General features: G+C 43.4%; 1 protein-coding gene across 5 annotated transcripts in view; it reads right to left on the bottom strand.

Annotated features, from left to right (window-relative positions):
• Window positions 1-23,907, bottom strand: part of DOCK2 (dedicator of cytokinesis 2) — an 850,676-nt gene that overhangs the window by 179,825 nt on the left and 646,944 nt on the right. For all 5 annotated transcript variants that reach the window (XM_056516504.1, XM_056516506.1, XM_056516505.1 and 2 more), the window contains one exon: window positions 2,662-2,762. In XM_056516504.1, the coding sequence (XP_056372479.1) occupies window positions 2,662-2,762 (101 nt within the window). The remainder of the gene's footprint in view (window positions 1-2,661; window positions 2,763-23,907) is intronic.

Raw genomic sequence — 23,907 nt, 5'->3', positions numbered from 1 at the left:
TGCAACATCTGGAGGGATATAGTTCATAGACCACTGCACAGTGATCTCCAAACTGTGGCCCTCCAGATGTTGCAAAACTACAAATCCCAGCATGCCCAGACAGCAAACAGCTGTGTGGGCATGCTAGGAGTTGTAGTTTTGCAAGATCTAGAGGGCCATAGTTTAGAGATCACTGCAAAGTGATCTCAAAACTGTAGCCCTCCAGTTGTTGCAAAACTAAAACTCCCAGCATGCCCAAACAGCTGTCTGGGGATGCTGGAAGTTGTAGTTTTGCAACATCTGGAGGGCTACAGTATAGAGACCACTGTATAGTGGTCTCAGACTGTAGCCCTCTAGATGTATCTAGGCAACTCACCGGCTTCCGTAGGATCCAGGGAGCTGCATAGCCGTCCTCTTCTGCCGCCTGCTGCCACAGCCGATCGCTGCCCGCTGCCATCGCCGATGGGTAAGTGGACTTCGTCCCCGGTCCCCGTCGGTTTCCCCGTTCTGCCCCGCCTATTGTGGGTGGGTAGGACAGGGAAAATGAAAGTTAACCCCCCCGCTCCTGATCAGCTATTGGTCGTCGCGTCTTGACAACCAATAGTAGGGATAGGAGGGGTGGCACCCCTGCCATCTCACTCCTATCCCTTCACGTGGATCGTGGGTGTTTTAGACAACCGCGATCCCCCTTATATTCCGGATCACCGGGTCACCATAGACCCGTATGAACCAGAATCGGCGCAAATCGCACGTGTGAATTCACCTGCGATTTGCGCTGATCGTCGACATGGGGGAGTCTGATTATTTGCTCGGGGTTCCTGCTGATCGATATCAGCAGTCACCCCAGTCCGGTCCCTGCCCAGCGTGTGGCAGAGACCGAAATTCCCCATGAGGTACGCCTACGTGCTTGATCCTTAAGTACCAGGGAGCTAGGATGTACGCATACGTCCTTGGTCCTTAAGAGGTTAGAGGAAATCTATCATCAGTTTCACCTGCACTAAACTATCGATACAGACAGTGCAGGTGACACTTGGTCCCGTTCCATGCTCTGGTTCATCTGCAATCTTCCTCTGTATTTGGTGACATGACGAAGCTCCGCCTTTGCTCCAATGGAATGGAGGCTTCGGCGGAAGATTGCAGAAGAACCAGAGCACGGATTGGGACCCGGTAAGTATCGTCATCAGTGTCACCTGCACTGCCTTTCTGTACCGACAGGTTAGTGCAGGTGAAACTGATGACAGATTTCCTTTAAAATGGTAGCTACACTTGGGCATTGCTACATAAGAACTGTAAGGCACTCTAAATCTCTTTGGGGATGGGAAGGGGAATTTATCAAGGGTGCTGTAGGTGAGCGATTTTTCTTTTTCTGCAACTTTTAAACCTGTTGTGCCAATTTTTCACAAATGCTGCCTACAACCAATTTTGTAAACAAGGTCAGGGCTGGTTTAGATTTGCAACAAGTTAATTCATGACCACTGCATCACATTAACCAGACTATGGCATACTGTAGCAACACAATTGTAGAAAAAGCATCTAAAGCAAAAGTTGGAATGAAAAGTCTCAAAACAGCAACTGCAACAAATCAAGATAACAAAATCGGGGTAAAACCAATTATATATTCCTACATTTCACTGTGTCACAGCAGATGTACTTAAGCCTGCTCACACAGCACTCACACAGCACGCCCCTCTGGCACTATGTGCGCTCACTTCATCCATTCACCTGACCATGACTAAAAGTGACTGTTTACAATGTTCATCAACCCAATGGTGAATTTCACAGCAGCTTCAAAAGGCCTTTTACCTGTCTCACATTGGTTGTACTCAGGCCTGGTTCCAGACACTCAGTCACAATAACTCAGTTCAGGCAACTTTCTTGTAACTTTGGTGCCTAATATATTTTACCTCTGACACATTACACATTACTTTCTCAATGACCAACACCCCTTTGGGGATATAACCTCTCAGGGAAAAACCCTTAACTAAAGACACCCTTAAAAATACCATACAAAGTAGCTTTTAATTATGCTTAGTTTAAAATACTCAAATGGTGAAGTACTATATTACAGTAACCACTGAGTGGCTATCCTCAGTGGTTACTGTAATATAGCACTCCATAATTTGAGTATTTTAAACTAATTTTAAATAAAAGCTAAGTTTTATGGTATTTTTAAGGGGGGTCTTTAGTTAAGGGTTTTTCCTTGAGGGGTTCTGTTGGTCATTGGTTTTGGCCCTAAGATCCTCTGGGGAATTGTTGTTATTCTGCTACATTCTCAGCACCGGTACCCTGGATGCCCCCATAGCCACCAAGACCATGGACTCACTGATGTATTTGGTTGAGGGATGCGTTCACTAGCTCCCCTTCCCCATTACAAGAGCACAAGCACCAAAAGTTAGACTGTTTTCAGGAAAAAGAATAACCTTTATTTTCTATGGTATAATAAAAATTTCTCATAATTTTCTGCTTGTGTAGTGAATAGCTTTCAATAAAGACGCATCCTCCTAGTTTACATATATACTGTAATGTTCTGCAGCTTCACACCATAAGACTTAGCGTCTATTTTGTTTCTGAGAATGTCATTGGTTCCCAAGGCTTCTAGCACAGCACAAAGCATCCTACTCAATAAGCCCAAATGTCATTGCACCAGATCTGGTATTTTTAATTGAAAAACTCATCACTTACTTGTCCAAAATCTCATTGCGCTTGTCATGAGAGAAATTCTCCAGCTGTAGAGAATCCTGAGTAATAAAAGCCACTGCCAGATGAAAATAATTGTTCCAGAGCTGGAAATTGGAAAACATAAACAGAATGAAAGTCAGGAAGAAAGACATTGTCTCATTAATGTGGAAAGACCGTAAAATGGAACAAAAATGAATGTATATTTTTTCATATCCTGTCAAACAATAAACATGATGTCTACCAAATATCTGTCCAAGCAAGGCTAAGGAATCAATAAGGAGTTTAAGTAACAATAAACATTAGATTATTGCCTAATATTGTTGACCTTTCATATTTTCATCTGTTTTGCAGCATAAAGGTCAAAGAAATACTTGAAGTTCTGACAAACAGATTCTAAAACAACAGAATTATCAGTTCCACTGCTGCATTGTCTTGTTACAGACAAAACTACAAAATACAGGAAAGGGTTAAAGGGGTACTCCGACAAAAAACATTTTATCCCCTATCAAAAGGGTAAGGGATAAGATGTCTGATCGCGGGGGTCCCGCCGCTGGGGACCCCCGCGATCTCTGGCGCGGCACCCTAGTCATCCGTGCATGTAGCGAACTCCACTCCGTGCCGGATGACTGGCGACTACAGCCGCCACACCCCCTTCATTCATGTCTATGGGAGGAGGTGTGATGGCTACCTAGTAGCCTAGTGACGTCATGAACATGGAAGCTCCAAGCTTCTGTGTTTCGGACGCTGCTGCTGCCGGACATCGCTGGGGTCCCCAACAGCGGAAGCCCCGTGATTAGACATCTTATCCCCTATCCTTTCCATAGGGGATAAGATGTTTTTCGGTGGTTTTACCCCTTTAAGAGAACATGGCTGGAATAAACAGCCCCACAATGTCTTTAATTCCTGCTTTCACCAATATGTTCTCTGCCACAGCGATCATCATTTGTGGGTTTGACATGACCTAGTAGGCTGTTTGTATGTGACCCCTCTGACCTTGTCTGGATTTCAGATTTTTTTCAACTTGGCCTTGCAAGTCTGCTGCCCATCTTCTGCTGCGGAAATCCAGAAGCGGGTAACCCGCCAAAGCGAACGCACTATAAGTGATCAGCTGAGGAGCAAGCATTTGCTCGTTCGTCAGCAGATCACTTGCCCTATACTATAGAGCAATGTTGGTCTTTTTGATATGATCGCTCCTTGTAATAGGGCCCTAACACATACAGATGTAACATAACAGGGCCCAATGACGTCACATTGGAACCTCATTGTGTTATCACAACACGTTGTCCCAAGGACATTGGGGGAGATTTATCAAAACTTGTGCAGAGGAAAAGTTGACCAGTTGCCCATAGAAACCAAACAGATCGCTTCTTTTATTTTCAAAAATGTATTAATCGATCTAATTGATTGCTATAGCCAACTGGTTTTGATAAATCTCTCCCATTGGCTCTTGTAACATCTGTACTTTAAGGCTAAGTTCCACTTGTTTTATTCTAGTGTTTTTTTTTACCTGAAAAAATGGCAAAAAAAATCAAGTACAAACCTAGTCTTATGGTTTGAAAACCATGTCAAATGTGAGTGGTCTGTGGTTGCAATAAATGTTGGTATAAGCCTCAAATCTCAAAATATAAAATGGGGTACTCTGGAGGATAGCTGATGTTCACATGCCAGAAATTCTGCATGAAAATTCGACATGAATTTATAGTTAATACACTTCAATGGGATTCTGCTGTCCCATTCACACAGCAGAGTTTCTGCTGCAGAATTTCTAAACGTATTCCATTGAAGTGATTTCCCTATAAATTCATGCAGAATTCCGTGCAGAAACTCTGCCGTGTGTACATAGCCTAAAAGTGCTGAAGGTCCCAGGATAAGCAGGCATTTCTTGCATGTCCAAAAGTGCTGACAGAAGAGTCTGCCACTGTTTAAACGCCAAATGTTTAAATGCCCCCCTCAATGCCACTGTTTAAACGTCCCCTCATGCCCCCTCCCATAGACTTGCATTTAGGGGGGTGTTGTGATGTCACGGAGGCGTGGCCATGATGTAACGACCCCCGCAACCCGAACCCAGCATTCTAAACAAACGTCGGGTGCTGCACAGAAATCACTGGGGTGAAACTCCTTCTGTAGTATACAGCAGCTGATAAGTACTGGAAGGATTTAGATTTTTAATTAGAAGTAATTTACATATCTGCTTAACTTTCTGGCACCAGTTGATAAAAAAAAAAAGTTGTTTTCCACCAGAGTACCCCTTTAACCTCTTCAGGACCCATGACGTATGCATACGTCATCACACTCTGGGTCTTAAGGACCCATGACGTATGCATACGTCATGTCTTTTCCTGGTCTCCGCCGCTCACCCGGCGGAGATGGGAAGCGGATCCCTGCTGAAATCCTTCAGCAGGGATTCAGGGCAAACGCCGACGGGGGCCCTTGCGATCTGCGGCGATACCGGGCTGATCGGGTCTCTGGGACCCGACCGCCCGGTAATTTCGCATGATCCCGGCTGTCACAGACAGCCAGGACCATGCTGAAGCATAGGAGCGAGGTGGCAACCCTGCCACCTCCTCCGATCCCCTGCGATTCTTCGGTTAGTTAACCGACCAATCGCAGGGGGAGGGGGCGGTAACTTCCTCCCGTCCTGCCCGGCCCCTGGAAGTCCGGAGAGGACGGGAGGAAGACCGGAGGACGCGGCGGGGGACGGGGGAGTGCTGGGGACCGTCCCCGGTACTTACCTCATCCCTGAAGACCCGGATCCCGGCGAGGAAGATGGCGGCGGCGGCGACAGGTGAGTAGATCTTCAGCCGTGGTCGGGCCCTTTACAGCAATGGACGTCGCCGTAAAGCGACATGCATTGCTGTATTGGGACCCTATATACTACAACTCCCAGCATGCCCAGACAGCCCTTGGCATCTGGACATCCTCGTAGTTGCAGTTTTGCAACATCTGGAGGTCCACAGTTTGGAGACCACTGTGCCCTTCCAGATGTTGCAAAACTACACATTCTCAGCATGCCCTTACTGTCCAGGCATGCTGGGAGTTGTAGTTCTGTAACATCTGGCCCTTCAGATGTTGCAGAACTACAACTCCCAGCATGCCTGGAAAGTTTTGGAAAACTGGGAGTTGTCGTTTTGCAACATCTGGAAGGCAACAGATTGGAAACCACTGTATTAGTGGTCTGCAAACTGTAGTCCTCCAGATGTTGCAAACTACAACTGCAAGCATGCTGGGAGTTGTAGTTCGGCAACATCTGGCTCTAAAGATGTTGCCGAACTACTACTCCCAGCATGCCTGAGAATGTTTGGGAGTTGTGGTTTTGCAGCAACAGGAGGCACACTGGTTGGGAAACATTGTCTGTTTCCTAACTCAGTGTTTCCCAACCCGTGTGCCTCCAGCTGTTGCAAAACTATAACTACCAGCATGCACTGATAGACTGTGCATGCTGGGAGTTGTAGTTTTGCAACAGCTGGAGGTCCCCCCCCTGTGAATGTACAGGGTACATTCACATGGGCAGGGGCTTACAGTGAGTATCAGGCTGCAAGTTTGCGATGCAGCAAATTTTGCCCGGCAGCTCAAACTCGCAGCGGGAAAATCGCTGTAACCCCCCCTGCCCGTGTGACTGTACCCTAAAAACACTACACTACACTAACACAAAATAAAATAAAAAGTAAAAAACACTACATATACACATACCCCTACACAGCCCCCCTCCCCTCCCCTCCCCAATAAAAATGAAAAACGTCTGGTACGCCACTGTTTCCAAAATGGAGCCTCCAGCTGTTGCAAAACAACAACTCCCAGTATTGCCGGACAGCCGTTGACTGTCCAAGCATGCTGGGAGTTTTGCAACAGCTGGAGGCACCCTGTTTGGGAATCACTGGCGTAGAATACCCCTATGTCCACCCCTATGCAAATCCCTAATTCAGGCCTCAAATGCGCATGGCGCTCTCACTTCGGAGCCCTGTCGTATTTCAAGGCAACAGTTTAGGGTCACATATGGGGTATCGCCGTACTCGGGAGAAATTGCCTTACAAATTTTGGGGGGCTTTTTCTCCTTTCACCCCTTATGAAAAGGGGAAGTTGGGGTCTACACCAGCATGTTAGTGTAAAAAAATACATTTTTTACACTAACATGCTGGTGTTGCCCTATACTTTTCATTTTGACAAGAGATAAAAGGGAAAAAAGCCCCCCAAAATTTGTAATGCAATTTCTCCCGACTACGGAGATACCCCATATGTGGGCGCAAAGTGCTCTGGGGGCGCACAACAAGGCTCAGAAGGGAGAGTGCACCATGTACATTTGAGGTGATTTGCACAGGGGTGGCTGATTGTTACAGCCGTTTTGACAAACGCAAAAAAAAAAAAAAACACATGTGAAACTATACCCCTCATGGTATGTAATGAGGGGTGCAGTGAGAATTTACACCCCACTGGTGTCTGACAGATCTTTGGAACAGTGGGCTGCGCAAATTAAAAATTTTGTACAGCCCACTGTTCCAAAGATCTGACAGACACCAGTCGGGGGTAAATGCTCACTGTACCCCTTGTTACGTTCCTCAAGGGGTCTAGTTTCCAAAATGGTATGCCATGTGGGGGTTATTTTGCTGTTCTGGCACCATTGGGGCTTCCTAAATGCGACAAGCCCCCCGAGCTAAATTTGCTCTCAAAAAGCCAAATATGACTCCTTCTCTTCTGAGCATTGTAGTTCGCCCGTAGTGCGCTTCAGGTCAACTTATGGGGTACCTCCATATTCGGAAGAGATGGGGTTACAAATTTTGGGGGGTATTTTCTGCTATTAACCCTTGCAAAAATGTGAAATTTGGGGGGAAACACACATTTTAGTGAAATTTTTTTTTTTTTTTTACGTATGCAAAAGTCGTCAAACCCCTGTGGGGTATTAAGGCTCACTTTATTCCTTGTTACGTTTCTCAAGGGGTCTAGTTTCCAAAATGGTATGGCATGTGGGTATTTTTTGCTGTCCTGGCACCATAGGGGCTTCCTAAATGCGACATGCCCCCGAGCAAAATTTGCTCTCAAAAAGCCAAATATGACTCCTTCTCTTCTGAGCATTGTAGTTCGCCCATAGTGCACTTCATGTCAACTTATGGGGTACCTCCATACTCAGAAGAGATGGGGTTACAAATTTTGGGGGGTATTTTCTGCTATTAACCCTTGCAAAAATGTGAAATTTGGGTGGAAACACACATTTTATTGAAATTTTTTTTTAAATTTTTTACATATGCAAAAGTCGTTAAACACCTGTGGGGTATTAAGGCTCACTTTATTCCTTGTTACGTTCCTCAAGGGGTCTAGTTTCCAAAATGGTATGCCATGTGGTTTTTTTTCCTGTTCTGGCACCATAGGGCTTCCTAAATGCAACATGCCCCCCAAAAACCATTTCAGAAAAACGTACGCTCCAAAATCCCCTTGTCGCTCCTTCCCTTCTGAGCCCTCTACTGTGCCCGCCGAACACTTTACATAGACATATGAGGTATGTGCTTACTCGAGAGAAATTGGGCTACAAATATAAGTATACATTTTCTCCTTTTACCCCTTGTAAAAATTCAAAAATTGGGTCTACAAGAACATGCGAGTGTAAAAAATGAAGATTGTGAATTTTCTCCTTCACTTTGCTGCTATTCCTGTGAAACACCTAAAGGGTTAAAATGCTGACTGAATGTCATTTTGAATACTTTGGGGGGTGCAGTTTTTATAATGGGGTCATTTGTGGGGTATTTCTAAGATGAAGACCCTTCAAATCCACTTCAAACCTGAACTGGTCCCTGAAAAATTGTGATTTTGGAAATTTTGTGAAAAATTGGAAAATTGCTGCAGAACTTTGAAGCCCTCTGGTGTCTTCCAAAAGTAGCTTCAAAGTTAGAAAAATGCAAAATTTTCACATTTTTCATCAAATTTGGAGATTTTTCACCAAGAAAGGATGCAAGTTACCAAAAAATTTTACCACTAAGTTAAAGTAGAATATGTCACGAAAAAAGAATCTCGGAATCAGAATGATAACTAAAAGCATTCCAGAGTTATTAATGTTTAAATTGACAGTGGTCAGATGTGCAAAAAATGGCCGGGTCCTAAGGTGTAAAATGGCTGGGTCCTTAAGGGGTTAAACATGTACAAACTTCTGGAAGAATCCGCCAAAAAAAGTGCAGTCTGTCCATTGGACAGCACTCATGTCCACGGCAGATTGCCACAGACATTAAAGGAGAACTCCAGTACCTAACATCTTATTCCCTATCCACAGGTCGGCCGGACCCCCTGCAATCTCCTGCCCGGTGCCCCAGCTCTTGTTGTGCATGGAGTGATCTCCACACCGATCAAGGAGACTGTCAACACCCACACAAAGCTGTGGTCAACACCCCCTCTCCATGGATCTCTATGGGAAAGCTGGACATACACGAGTACTGTATCTGTGGCTCTCCCATCAAGATACATGGAGGGGGTGTATTAACCACTCCCGCTCCGTGCAAGTGAAGAGCTTTTGTTCTAAACACAAATGTTCAGAACAGCGGGGCACCAGACAGGAGATAGCAGGGGGCCCAGCGGTCGGACCCTCCGCAATTAGACACTTGTTTCTTAGTTTGTAGATAGGATATAATATTGTATGTACAGGCGTTTCCCTTTAAGAGCTGATTCTGAACACTGAAGATCATTTAAGGAGATTTAGCTGTGAAATTTCTCGCTGAATTTCCTCAGTGTGAATGGACGCGAAGGCTGCGTTCCTATGGAAACGCAGTCTAAAGATGCTGTGGTCAGTGATGGTCAACACAATTTGGTGAGCAGGGTGCAAAAAAATGTACCATAAGTGAACTTACCTATATAACTTTTTAAATGTTCAGTATACATTATAATTATTTTAGTCAAAAAAAGTAAAGCAGGAGAAAAAAATATTACAATATAGATTGAAGAGAATTGCATTGTATTCACACCAAGTACATACAAATTCTTCATTTATAGCAGGCGCGTGTATCTTGTACTTATCTACCAGGCAGCAGTCAGTTCTCCAAACACATTATTTGCATAAGCAAGTTTAATTGATCATATAACATTGGGCGTAATACTGAAAATGTCTCTTCATTATAGGTACTGGCTACATTTCTAACAACAGCTGCAAAAAAAATGATGATGTGAAGAGCAGATTTGCAAGTTTGTACATCCCGGGGCCAGTAATGTCTTTCACTAGAATATTCAACTTCATTTCACAACCATAAACTGAACACTTCTTATCATCATGTTCGACAAAGAGTATAGAAATAACGCTAATAAATAAGCAGTGCAAATAGCACAAAGCATGGCACAGAAAAAAAGGTTAATGCACAAAATAGGAATTTATGATGTTTTCTTTACTATAGACATATTGGTACTTGTTCAGTATATATAATGCCGGTTGTTTGCTTTATTTTCCTATTTGTTATAAATAACCCTAAGCATTAGACTATCAGAATTGTCGGGCTCCAACCAAATGTGTATTGTAAACAGCTGCTTAATTTGTCTGCACCACAATGGCCTCTGTAATTGTTACAATATGTTACCCCACATTGTAAACTGAGAGACAGATAGATAGATAGATAGATAGATAGATAGATATAAGATAAATAGATATATATGAGATAGATAGATAGATAGATATGAGATAGATAGATATAAGATAGATAGATAGATAGATAGATAGATATGAGATAGATAGATGGGAGATAAACAGATAGATACAATATGTTATCCCACATTGTAAACTGAGAGACATATAGATAGATAGATAGATAGATAGATAGATAGATAGATAGATATAAGATAGATAGATAGATATGAGAAAGATAGATAGATAGATAGATATGAGATAGATAGATAGATAGATAGATAGATATGAGATAGATAGATAGATAGATAGATAGATATGAGATAGATAGATAGGAGATAAACAGGTAGATACAATATGTTATCCCACATTGTAAACTGAGAGACATATAGATATAGATAGAAGATATATATATGAGATAGATAGAAGATATAGGTATTAGATAGATAGATAGATAGATATGAGCTAGATAGATAGATATGAGATGGATAGAGAGATAGGTAGACAGATAAATAGATAGATAGGAGACAGATAGTTTGAGTTAGATATAAGATAGATAGATATATATGAGATAGATAGATAGAAAGATAGGAGATAAACAGATATATAGATAGATAGTTAGATAGCTGTATTACATATGTATTTGAATTAGAGGGCCTGGTTTATCTGCTACCCCTGCATTCCATGAAACTATGCCCATGATACAACATATATTTGGCTTATATTTATTTAGTTTAAACCTAAATTTGGTGGAAACTGACCAAAAAAAAAGAAGAAGAATAAGAAGGTTGAACATGCAAACCAATCCGTGGCAGCATGCTATAGAGAAGGAGGAGCTGAGAAGGCCGATATATAGTTCTGGGGAAAAAGTTCCAGTAAAGCTTGTCATTTATTCATGTAAATCTCATTCTGGGCTAAGTAGTCAAGTGGGCAGTCTTACTCAGTGACTGACAGCTTCCTTTACATGCCAAATTATACACAGATAGAAGCCAATTACTGATTGTTTTATAATACTTCTCTGAAATCACACTGTCCACTCAGGAAGCCTCACTGATTGACAATCAATTTCACATGCTGTCGTGCAAATGGAACAGACAACAGGTGGAAATTATAGGCAATTAGCAAGACACCCCCAATAAAGGAGTGGCTCTGCAGGTGGTAACCACAGACCACTTCTCAGTTCCTATGCTTCCTGGCTGATGTTTGGGTCACTTTTGAATGCTGGCGGTGCTTTCATTCTAGTGGTAGCATGAGTCAGAGTCTACAACCCACACAAGTGGCTCAGGTAGTGCAGCTCATGCAGGATGGCACATCAATGCGAGCTGTGGCAAGAAGGTTTGCTGTGTCTGTCAGCATAGTGTCCAGAGCATAGAGGCGCAACCAGGAAACAGGACAGTATATCTGGAGACGTGGAGGAGGCCGTAGGAGGGCAACAACCCAGCAGCAGGACCCCTACCTCCGCCTCTGTGCAAGGAGGAGCAGGAGGAGCACTGCCAGAGCCCTGCAAAATGACCTCCAGCAGGCCACAAATGTGCATGTGTCCACTCAAACGGTGTTGGGTGGCATTTCTTTGGGGGGGGGGGGGGGGGGTCACACAGCCCTCCATGTGCTTGCCAGAGGTATCCTGACTGCCATTAGGTACTGAGATGAGATCCTCAGACCCCTTGTGAGACCATATGCTGGTGCAGTTGCCCTGGATTTCTCCAGGATGCAGAAGACAATGCAAGACAATGCTAGACCTCATGTGGCTGGAGTGTGTCAGCAGTTCCTGCAAGGAAGGCATTGATGCTATGGACTGGCCCGCCCGTTCCCCAGACCTGAATCCGATTGAGCACATCTGGGACATCATGTCTCGCTCCATCCACCAACTCCACGTTGCACCACAGATTGTCCAGGAGTTGGTGGATGCTTTAGTCCAGGTCTGGAAGGACATCCCTCAGGAGACCATCCACCACCTCATCAGGAGCATGCCCAGGCATTGTAGGGAGGCCATACAGGCACGTGGAGGCCACACACACTATTGAGCCTCATTTTGACTTGATTTAAGGACATTACATCAAAGTTGGATCAGCTTGTAGTGTGGTTTTCCACTTTGATTTTGAGTGTGACTCCATATCCAGACCTCCATGGGTTGATAAATTAGATTTCCATTGATGATTTTTGTGTGATTTTGTTGTCAGCACATTCAACTATGTAAAGATGAAAGTATTACATAGGATTAGTTCATTCAGATCTAGGATGTGTTATCATAGTGTTCCCTTTATTTTTTGAGCAGTGTATACATATATATATATATATATATATATATATATATATATATATATATGTATGTACTTGTGGAAAATTTCCAATATAGCTTGCCATTTATTTATGTAAATCTTTGCTTATTCTTGGCTAAGTAGTAAAAAGTAGGAAGTTCTATTTAGTGATTGACAATGCTAAATTATACACAGATAGTCACCATTTACTGAGTAAGAACACCCACTTGCCTACTTAGCTCAGAATGACCAATTGTTACATACATACATACATACACACACATATATACACTTGTAGGAAAAGAACCAGGATAACTTGTCATTTATTCATGTAAATCTCTGCTCAGTCTGAGAAAGGTTTTAAAGTGGGTGGTCCTTCATGCTAAATTATATGCAGATAGTCACCATTATTGTGACTATTCCCAATGATTTTGTGCCATATAATTACATCTTGTAGTTTTGCACATCCAGAGGCCCACGTGAGCCAATTCCTGGCAGCGAACAAGTAATTACCTAAAAGGTAGGAGCGTAATGCTTCCAATTCTGAACAGTGTCTTTGCAGGACCCCAATGATCTCCCTTATTGAGACACTGGGCTTAAATAGTGACAACTATCAGCATCATGATCCATGGCCAAAAAGTACATACACATTCATTGTATTCATTTTATTCTACGGTACATGACTGCGTGACTAGAAATTCAAGTGTGGATAATTTTAATGTGTCTCCTGAACTTTATAGTTTAAAGGACAGCGCTGCCTATTAGTTTGTGCAAATAATCAAGAAGAATAATGGCCCCGCAATTGTTTGTCAGCTTACAGTTCCAGTCGTTTTATTTCTTGGCATAGTGAATTAGCACTAAGCCCACAGAATGCCAAGTTTGTCTGCATTTCAATTAGTTTTCAATTTTGTGTGTCACTGGCAGTTCTGGACCCATTGACAACTCAAAGGCAAATCTGACAGGCAATCTACCATCCAATGAAATCTGCCAACATCAAATAGTTACTTGTGTCAAACAAATTGTGTCAGAATTTGCAATTGATAACTTCATCAAATAAAGAATATAAGGATTAAAATACCCTACGGCTGGTTTCTATCTGGGCATGTTTATGGTTTTTATGCTAAATAATTATTCTTTGTATTATTTCAAACCATAGCAGTGAGAAAATATGATTTAGCATTTCCGGTATTTTATTAGACTAATGTTCAAGCATGTCCTGAGTGCAGCATCAGAGTGTTTTTTCTATTGACTTTAATGCAGAGAAAAAAAGCGTAGGGAAAAAATGTATTATTTTAACACTTACATTAGCTAGGTATTGAATGAATTGCCGTACTTCCCTGTCTAAACTATCTATAATAGAGTTACCTCACTTTCTCCTTTCCCGCTGACCTTGCGGCTGTAACATTATGCAGCACTGTAAGAACAGACGAGTTCACCCAGATATGTCCAGCTTATGGTGCATTCACTCTACAATTGTGCCTTCCATTGCTCATATAGGCCAGCATTCTGCCAAAATGGGAAGCTGACAAATAGGAGCACAGAGAAGCAAGGGCCCTATAGACTTTAATGTCGCAAACATAGTTAGTGACTATATTCAGGTCATTTTCCAAAGGTATACATTTTTAGGCTTAAACCCTAAAGCACAGCAAACGTTTTATGGTTCAAGTCAAAATCCATATATGTTTGGGGAAATGACCTGAAGTTAGTAGCTATTGGGTCATTAGAGTCTATGGGGCCCATGCCTATCAGCACTCCTATACATCGGCATCCTTTTTTTTGGCATGATGCTGACCTGCCATGGAAGGCACAATCATAGTACGAACCTGGCTTTACATATCCATGAACTTCAAATTAACACAATACAAATCCAATACATTATTGGAACATAATAGTAAAACCCTTGACAGGCTGCAATTCACATCACAACCACTGCATGCACATACAGTCACACATAGCATGAATATATTTTGATAGAATAATGTAAAATCAAGGGTTTTTGGTTTACATGTTAAGAATATGTTGAGTCACGAGGAAAGGTTAGAGAGCATCTATTTGTAGTTTACCATTGACTATTTGCCAGTTGTAGTGATTTTACCCTGCACCAAAGTTCTAGAATACATTTTCTGAATTTCCTTTGACATTATTTCCACACTGTGTTGTTGCCTATTTCTACTCTGTGCCATCTTCCTTTAACCCCATAGGACTCATTTTCACCTCTTTTTTTGCAATTCTGACCACTCTCACTCTCACTTTATGCATTAATAACTCTGAGATTTTTTTGCCATTTATTCTGATTCCAAGATTGTTTTTCATGACATAGTCCACTTTAACATACTGGTAATTTTTTGTTGTTACTTGCATCCTTTCTTGGTGAAAAATCCCCAAATTTGATGAAAATGAAAATGTAGCATTTTTCTAACTTAGAAACTTTCTGCTTGTAAGGAAAATGGACATTCCAAATAAATTATATATTGATTCACAAATACAATGGCCCAGATTTATCAAACTGTGTGAGAGAAAAAGTGGAGTGATTTCCCCACAGAAACCAATCACAGTTCAGGTTTCACTTTACCTCAGATCGTTAGCTGAGCTGTGATTGGTTGCTGTGGGAAAATCACTCCACTTCTTCTCTTATGCAGTTTGATAAATCTGGGTCAATATGTCTACCTTATGTTGGCATCATAAAGTAGACATGTTTTTACTTTTAGAAGACATTAGGGGGCTTCCAAGTATAGCAGCAATTAAAAAAAAAATAAAATAAAAAATCAAAATTAGCATTTTTCAGCAGGGACCAGTTAAGTTTAAAGGGGTTCTCTGGTGCTTACACATCTTATCCCCTATCCAAAGGATGCCTGATCACGGGAGTCCCACAGCTGGGGACACCCGTGATCATGCACGCGGCACCCCGTTTGTAATCAGTCCCCGGATCGTGTTCGCCTCTGCCCCCGTGTAACGTCACGCTCCGCCCCTCAATGCAAGCCTACTGGAGGGGGCATGATAGCTATCACGCCCCCTCCCGTAGGCTTGCATTGAGGGACGGAGCGTGACGTCACACGCCGCTGGCCCTGTAGTCACCCGTAATCAGACCCGGAGCGAACACGCTTCGGGGACTGATTACAAACGGGTGCCGCGTGCATGATCACGGGCGTCCCCAGCTGCGGGACTCCCCCGATCAGGCATCTTATCCCCTATCCTTTGGATAGGGGATAAGATGTGTAAGCACCGGAGAACCCCTTTAAAGTATATTTGAGGGGCTTTTCTGTGAGGCTTTTTAGGTGCTTCACAGGAATAGCAGCAAAGTGAAAGAGAAAATTAAAAATCTTAATTTTTTACACTTGCATGTTCTTGTAGAGCCATTTTTTTTTATTTTTACAAGGGGTAAAAGGAGAGAAGTCCCCCCAAAATTTGTAACCCAATTTCTCTCAAGTAAGGAAATACCTCATATGTAGATGTAAAGTGCTCTGTGGGTGTACTAGACAGCTCAGAAGGGAAGGAGCGACAATGGGATTTTGGAGAGTGAATTTTGCTGAAATGGTTTTTGGGGGGCATGTCGCATTTAGGAAGCCCCTATGGTGCCATAACAGCAAAAAAAAATACACATGGCATACTACTTTGGAAACTACATGCCTCAAGAAATGTAACCACGGGTACAGTGAGCCTTAACACCCCACAGGTTTTTGACAACTTTTTCGTTAAAGTCAGATGTGTAAATGGAAAAAAAAAAATTCTCACTAAAATGCAGGTTTTCCCCACATTTTACATTTTTACAAGGGGTAATAGGAGAAAATGCCCCCCAAAATTTGTAACCCCATTTCTTCTGAGTATGGAAATACCCCATGAGTGGATGTAAAATGCTCTGTGGGTGAACTACAATGCTAAGAAGAGGAGCACCATTGAGCTTTTGGATAGAGAATTTGTTTGGAATGGAAGTTGGGGGCCATGTGCATTTACAAAGCCCCCCGTGGTGCCAGAACAGTGGACCCCCCCACATGTGACCCCATTTTGGAAACTACACCCCTCATAGAATTCAATAAGGGGTGCAGTGAGCATTTATACCCCATTGGCGTTTGACAGATCTTTGGAACAGTAGGCTGTGCAAATGAAAAATTAAATTTTTTCATTTTTACGGACCACTGTACCAAAAATCTGTCAGACACCTGTGGAATTTAAATGCTCACTGCACCCCTTATTACGTTCCATGAGGGGTGTAGTTTCCAAAATGGGGTCACATGTGCTGGGGGTCCATTGTTCTGGCTTTGGGGGCTTTGTAAACACACGTGACTTCAATTCTGGACAAATTTTCTCTCCAGAAGCTCAATGGCGCTCCTTCTCTTCTGAGCATTGTAGTTCACCCACAGAGCATTTTACATCCACATATGGGGTATTTATATACTTAGAAAAAATAGTAATACACATTTTGGGGGGCTTTTTCCCCTATTTTCCCTTGTGAAAATGAAAAATTTTAAGTAACACCAGCATTTTTGTGAAATTTTTTTTTTCATTTTCCCATCCAACTTTAACGAAGATTGTCAAACACCTGTGGGGTGTTAAGGCTCACTATACCCCTTGTTACGTTCCGTGAGGGGTGTATTTTCCAAAATGGGGTCACATGTGGGTATTTATTTTTTTGCGTTTATGTCAGAACCGCTGTAAAATCAGCCACCCCTGTGCAAATCACCTATTTAGGCCTCAAATGTACATAGTGCGCTCTCACTCCTGAGCCTTGTTGTGCGTCCGCAGAGCATTTTACGCCCACACATTGGGTATTTCCGTACTAAGGAGAAATTGCGTTAAAAATTTTGGGGTCTTTTTTCCGTTTTACCTCTTGCGAAAATGTAAAGTATGGGGCAACACCAGCATGTTAGTGTAAAAAAAAATTTTTTTTTCACAATAACATGCAAGTGTAGACCCCCAACTTAATTTTTTTATAAGGGGTAAAAAAAGAAAAAGCCCCCAAAAATTTGTTAGGCAATTTCGGAAATACCCCATATGTCGCATTAAATTGTTGCCTTGAAATATGAAAGGGCTCCGAAGTGAGAGACCACCATGCGCATTTGAGGCCTAAATTAGGGATTCGCATAGTGATGGACCCAGATGCAAGAATTACACTTGTCTCCGACACCAAAATTACCCTATGGCAGTGTTTCCTAAACAGGGTGCCTCCAGCTGTTGCAAAACTCCCAGGATGCCTGGACAGTCAATGGCCGTCCGGCAATACTGGGAGTTCTTGTTCTGCAACAGCCAGAGGCTCCGTTTTGGAAACAGTGCCGTACCAGATGTTTTTCATTTTCATTGGGGGGGTGGGGGGGGGTAACTGTGTAGGGGTATGTATAAATGTAGTGTTTTACTTTTGTGTAGGTATAGTATAGTGTAGTGTTTTTAGGGTACATTCCCACTGGCAGAGGTTTACAACGAGTTTCCCGCTGGGAGTTTGAGCTGAAGCGAAAAATTTGCTGCATCTCAAACTTGCAGCGAGAAACTCACTGTAAACCCACCCGTGTACCCTGTACATTCACATGGGGGGGAGGCAAACCTCCACCTGTTGCTAAACTACAAACCCCAGAATGCCCTTTGGTTGTCGTGCCTCCTGCTGGGGGTTGTAGTTATGCAACAGCTGGAGGCGCACTGTTGCAAAACACTGAGAGTTTGTACTTAATTCAGTGTTTTACAACCAGTGTGCCTCCAGCTGTTGCAAAACTACAACTCCCAGCATGTATGGTCTATCAGTGAATGCTGGCAGTTGTAGTTTGCAACAGCTGGAGGACCACTGGTTGTGAAACACTGAGTTAGGTAAAAAAAAACTCAGTGTTTTGCAACCAGTGAGCTTTCAGCTGTTGCAAAAAGCTACAACTCTCAGCATGCAGTGATAGCCGAAGGGCATGCTTGGACTTGTAGTTATGCAACAGCCGGATTCATACTACTAAAACTCCCAGCACGCTGGGGGTTGTAGTTATGCTACAACTGGAGGCACACTAGTTGCAAAACACTTTATTACTTAACTCAGTGTTTTGCAACCAGCGTGCCTTCAGCTGTTGCAAAACTACAACTCTCATCATGCACTTACAGCTGAAGGGCATGCTGGGACTTGTAGTTATGCAACAGCTGGAGGCACACTACTGCAACTCCCAGCATGCCCTTTGGCTGTCCGTGCATGCTGGGGGTTGCAGTTATGCAACAGCTGGAGGCACAAAAATGTGCCTCCAGCTGTTGCATAACTACAACCCCCAGCATGCACAAACTACCAAAGGGCATGCTGGGAGTTATAGTTGTGCCTTCTGCTGTTGCATAGAAACAACTCCCAGCATGCCCTTGTGTGCATGCTGGGTGTTGTTGCTTAGCAACAGCAGGAGGCCAGCCTTACCTCCTGCTGCTGCGCCTTCGCTGTTGGGGCCTCGATACTCTGCCGATGCTGAGGATCGGGGGCCCCAGCCTCAGGTGAGGGCTCCTGGCACCTGCTCTCGCACTCCGGAACAGGGGCGGAGCGGGTGCATTTAGGGACACCCCCACAGCATGCGTCCTGATTTGTTGGCCGATAACGGCCGACGAATCTGGCCGATCGTGAGGTGGCACCAATGCCACCTCACTCCTGCTGCTAAAGGATGATAGGTGCCATCTTGGACGGCACCTATCATCCTTTTTTTCCGGGTCACCCGGACCCGATTGACCCGGAATTGCCAAAAATAGCTGATCTGAAATGATCAGCGATTTGCGGTGATCGCCAACATGGGGGGGTCTCAGGACCCCTCCAGACGTTGTCACAGGATGCCTGCTGAATGATTTCAGCATGCATCCCGTTCCGGTTCCCGCCCGGTGAGTGGTGGGGACCGGAAATACTCAAGGCGTATCCTTACGCCCTGCGTCCCCAAGAGATTAAATGGCCACTCTCATTAAAACAAATTTTTGCTATTGCACTCCTTATGGTAAATAAAAAATATTTCTTATTTACTTTGTTTTAAAAAAAAATGAAGTTTTCTATGTTTTATTTGTACTAAAAAAAGCTCAAGAGCACATTTCCCCCCATCTCATACGCAGACTTTGGACAGAAGCTCAAACACAGGAAGTGCAGCCTGGAGTGCTGTCCAACAAACAGCATATGGCAGTTAAGTGGGAGATGAGCTATGATTGGATAAGGCTGGGCAACCCCCCCTCAGCACTCCAGGCTGCACTTCCTTTGTTTGGGCTTCGGTCCAAAGTCTATGTATGAGATGGGGAAAAATGTGCTCTTGAGCTTTTTTAAGCACAATTAAAACATAGAAAACTTCTTTTTTTTAAACAAAGTATATTAGAAATATTTTTTATTTACCATGCAATAGCAAAAAATTTTTTAATGAGAGTTACCATTGAAAGAGTACCTATGGTAATTTCTAAAGACGTAATGTAGTGGTGTGCATAGATTCTTTAGGGGGGGCTGATTTCCTACCTCTTTATGGTTTGTCGACACGCCCAGGGCTGAACTGGGGGCATGAATAACTTCCATCCGTGCAGAGTGCACTCCCATCACTTGCCACTGACATAGCCAGCATGATCTCGTGAGACTGACTATGTCAGAAGGAAGCAATGGGAGCATGTACTGCATTGATGTAAGTTATTCACTTCCCCGGCCTCGATAAGCCCACCCATACCTCCTAGCACCACAGCGCATCAAAATGACGCCCATCTGACGGATTCAGTAATAAGAAAAAAAATGTAATATCAGTTAGGGTATTAAAGCATACTGTACCTTTCCCGGAGCTGATGGTGGTTGCCAAATTTATCAAACTGCCTTTTTATTTCTCAGCCAAGTGTCAAGAAGGGGGATGAGCTGCTCAATCACCACAGCCTGGCACACCTCCTTGCTTACAATAACCTCTCTGCTCCGTCTCAGCTGACTCTACAGCCCTTTACATCAATCAAATATGGTCTGGGTAATGAAGGAAAGCGAGGAGGTATGTCAGCTGTGGCCTCTGACACTTGGCTGACAAATAGAAAGGCAATTTTTTAAGATTTCCAACCAAAGATAATCTGGCAAAGCTCTGGTTTAGGTGCTTGTTCACCGGCGTCTTCATGCCTCCTACCCACACATGTACTAGTGCCAATCAGCCACAATATTTCTGCTTCAACATATCAGTCCATAATGAATATATCAAAAGAAGAAAAAGGTGATTGATCGCCTATTCATGTACACCCCTGCAGTCATTCTCTTTATGTATCCTGTTTTTGTGACTAATAAAGAAGAAACCATAGTAATGGTGAGTGCAGCTATATACAGTAGTCCCTCAAGTTACAATATTAATTGGTTCCAGGAGGACCATTGTATGTTGAAACCATTGTATGTTGAGACCAGAACTCTATGGAAACCTGGTAATTGGTTCTGAAGCCACCAAAATGTCATCCAAAAAATAGGAAAAAGTGAGGATTAAAGATAAATAGGTAGATAACTAATACAAATAAAGCAAATCCTTACATATAAAAGTAAGAAAGATCTGCTGGGAGCTGTAAATCACTGTCTATTTCAGTGTTTAAAAAACCAGGGTGCCTCCAGCTGTTGCAAAACTACAACTCCCAGCATGCCCAGACAGCCTTCGGCTGTCCGGGCATGCGGGGAGTTGTAGTTTTGCAACAGCTGGAGGCACCCTCTTTGGTCTATGTAGAGGACAGACGCTTCTTCAGGGTCCTGTACAGTACACAATGTCCTAAAAAAAAGGAAAATGGAGCCGCCCTAACCTGGTGTCCAAAGAAGCAGCTAACCCTGGCCCAGGTAAAGAGTACAGAACATGTAATAACTCCTTAAACTGTAGGGGGCGCTACCAGACACCAGTCAGTGCATACACTTTAGGAATACAGGGGTTTTACCAGTGAAATATCCATTCTGATTGGTCAGTTCTTCCAGCCATTGACACGTTTTTCAGATTCCATAGCATTGTATGTTGAGTCTGGTTTCAAGTTACAATGTTCCAGAAAAGACCAGTGTATGTTGAAACTATTGTATGTTGAGACCATTGTAAGTTGAGGGATTACTGTATATTAATTTTATAAGATTGGCAAATTTGGCACCATCAACTTGAGTAGAGATGAGCGAACTTACAGTAGATTTGATTCGTCACAAACTTTTCGGCAGTTGATGACTTATCCTGCATAAATTAGTTCAAAAAGGTGGATACAGTCCTAGGAGACTCTTTCCTAGGAATGTATCCACCTTTTCCAGCCCACCGGAGCACCTGAAAGCTGAACTAATTTACGCAGGCTAAAGTAATCAACTGCCGAGCCGAGAAGTTTGTATCAAATTTACTGTAAGTCCGCTCATCTCTAAACTTGAGGAAAGGTATAGTTTGCTTTTATACCCTAACAGCTATCCAACAGCTCTTCGCAGCAAAACAAGCTCATGGATTTCCTTAGACACTATGCCAACACACCATTTCTTGGACAGGTAACGGTCAAGAGTGTCATACAGAGGCATTCTTTCTGGAGTAAAGAAATCATTGCTATATCTTGCTGTATAATATATTATATATATATATATATATATATATATATATATATATATATATGTATATATATATATGTATATATATATATATATATTTATTTATTTAGAGGTGCACCGAAATGGACATTTTAGAACCGAAACTAAACCGAAATTTAAAAAAATGTCCGGCCGAAACCGATACCAATACCGAAAATGACTTCTACCCGTCTTCTGGTGAAATGCAGCTCTCCGCTCATTACATTAGATTCCCCCCCATTAGATTGCCAGCTACCCCACATTAGGTCGGGAGTTCCCCCACATTAATAGGCAGCTCCCCCACAATAGTAGGCAGCTCTCCAACAATAGTAGGCAGCTCCCCCACAATAGTAGGCAGCTCCCCAACAATAGTAGGCAGCACCCCCACATTAGGTCAGCATTTCCACCACAATAGTAGGCAGCTCCCCCACAATAGTAGGCAGCTCCCCCACAATAGTAGGCAGCTCCCCAACAATAGTAGGCAGCTCCCCCACAATAGTAGGCAGCTCCCCAACAATAGTAGGCAGCTACCCCACATTAGGTCAGCATTTCCACCACAATAGTAGGCAGGTTCCCCACAATAGTTGGCAGTTCCCCCACGATATTAGGCAGCTCCCCCCAACAATATTAGGCAGCTCCCCCCACATTTGTAGGCAGCTCCCCCCCACATTAGGTCAGCAGTTCCCCCACAATAGTAGGCAGGTTGCCCACAATAGTAGGCAGTTCGCCTACAATATTAGGCAGCTCCCCCCCACAATATTAGGCAATTCCCCCCAACAATATTAGGCAGCTCCCCCCAACAATATTAGGCAGCTCCCCCTACATTTGTAGGCAGCTCCCCCCCCCAACAATATCAGGCAGCTCCCCCCACATTTGTAGGCAGCTCCCCCCCACATTAGGTCAGCAGTTCCCCCACAATAGTAGGCAGCTTCCCCCCACCCCACAGACATAAAGCTTCCAGCCATGTACAGTGTATGGCTGGAGGCTGTATGTCTGTACTGCTGCCCCCACAGTGATCCAGTCACCGCTCCTCTGGCCCGGGGTCACATCTACTGCTATGGTCTATGGACCATAGCAGTAGGTGCCGGGACCGGAGGAGCGGTGACCGGAACACTGAAGAAGATGACGCGGTCACTTACCAGGCCCCGGCCAGCGCGTGTTCTCCTGCGACGATCCTGTCAGTGACGTCCCGTGCATACGACCATAGAGGCGGAGAAGCGAGGGACAGAAGGAGGATCGCAGGAGGACGCCGGGGAATGGTGAGTGACCGGCGGACATCCTTATGTCCCGAAAAGATTTTTCGGGACACAGGGATGTCCGGGATAGGAATACTTCTTTTTATGTGCCCGGGACGGCTCCCGTGTGTGGCTGCAGGCGGGGGCCGACCAGAGCATACAAAACCTAATACTGTATACTATAAACCAGGGGGCCTCCAGCTGTTGTGAAACTACAACTCCCAGCATGCCCGGACAGACTTTGCCAACACACTCACAAGATATTTACTACTTCCCATAGACTTTAAAGGGGTACTCCAGCCCTAGACATCTTATCCCCTATCCAAAGGAGCATTGAGTGGGAACAGAGTGACTGCAAAAACAAGGCCAATTCTCCACAGACAATTTTACACCTCTGTACTCTTGGTAAGTAGTCAGCTAGTAGTCTTCTCTCCCTTCTCTCAGCCTATGTTCAAACTTAGGATGGTTTGGCATCTTATCAAAGTGGATTTTAACTTTTTTTTTTAATAATGTTACGATACTTCAATAATAGTATCAATAATAATAATAATACAGTGAAATCATGAATCTATCAATTGTCAAAAAACAAAGTCTGATAATCCAGGATTTATATGTATCACATGACAGCCATGTAATGTACAATTTTGCAAGGCTGTGTGTAGAATATTTTATTAAAATACATATACACAA

Source organism: Hyla sarda, chromosome 4, assembly GCF_029499605.1.
Source record: "Hyla sarda isolate aHylSar1 chromosome 4, aHylSar1.hap1, whole genome shotgun sequence".
Taxonomy (NCBI): domain Eukaryota; kingdom Metazoa; phylum Chordata; class Amphibia; order Anura; family Hylidae; genus Hyla; species Hyla sarda.
Note: the sequence above shows the minus strand (reverse complement) of the source record. Positions and strands in the feature narration are given on the sequence as shown.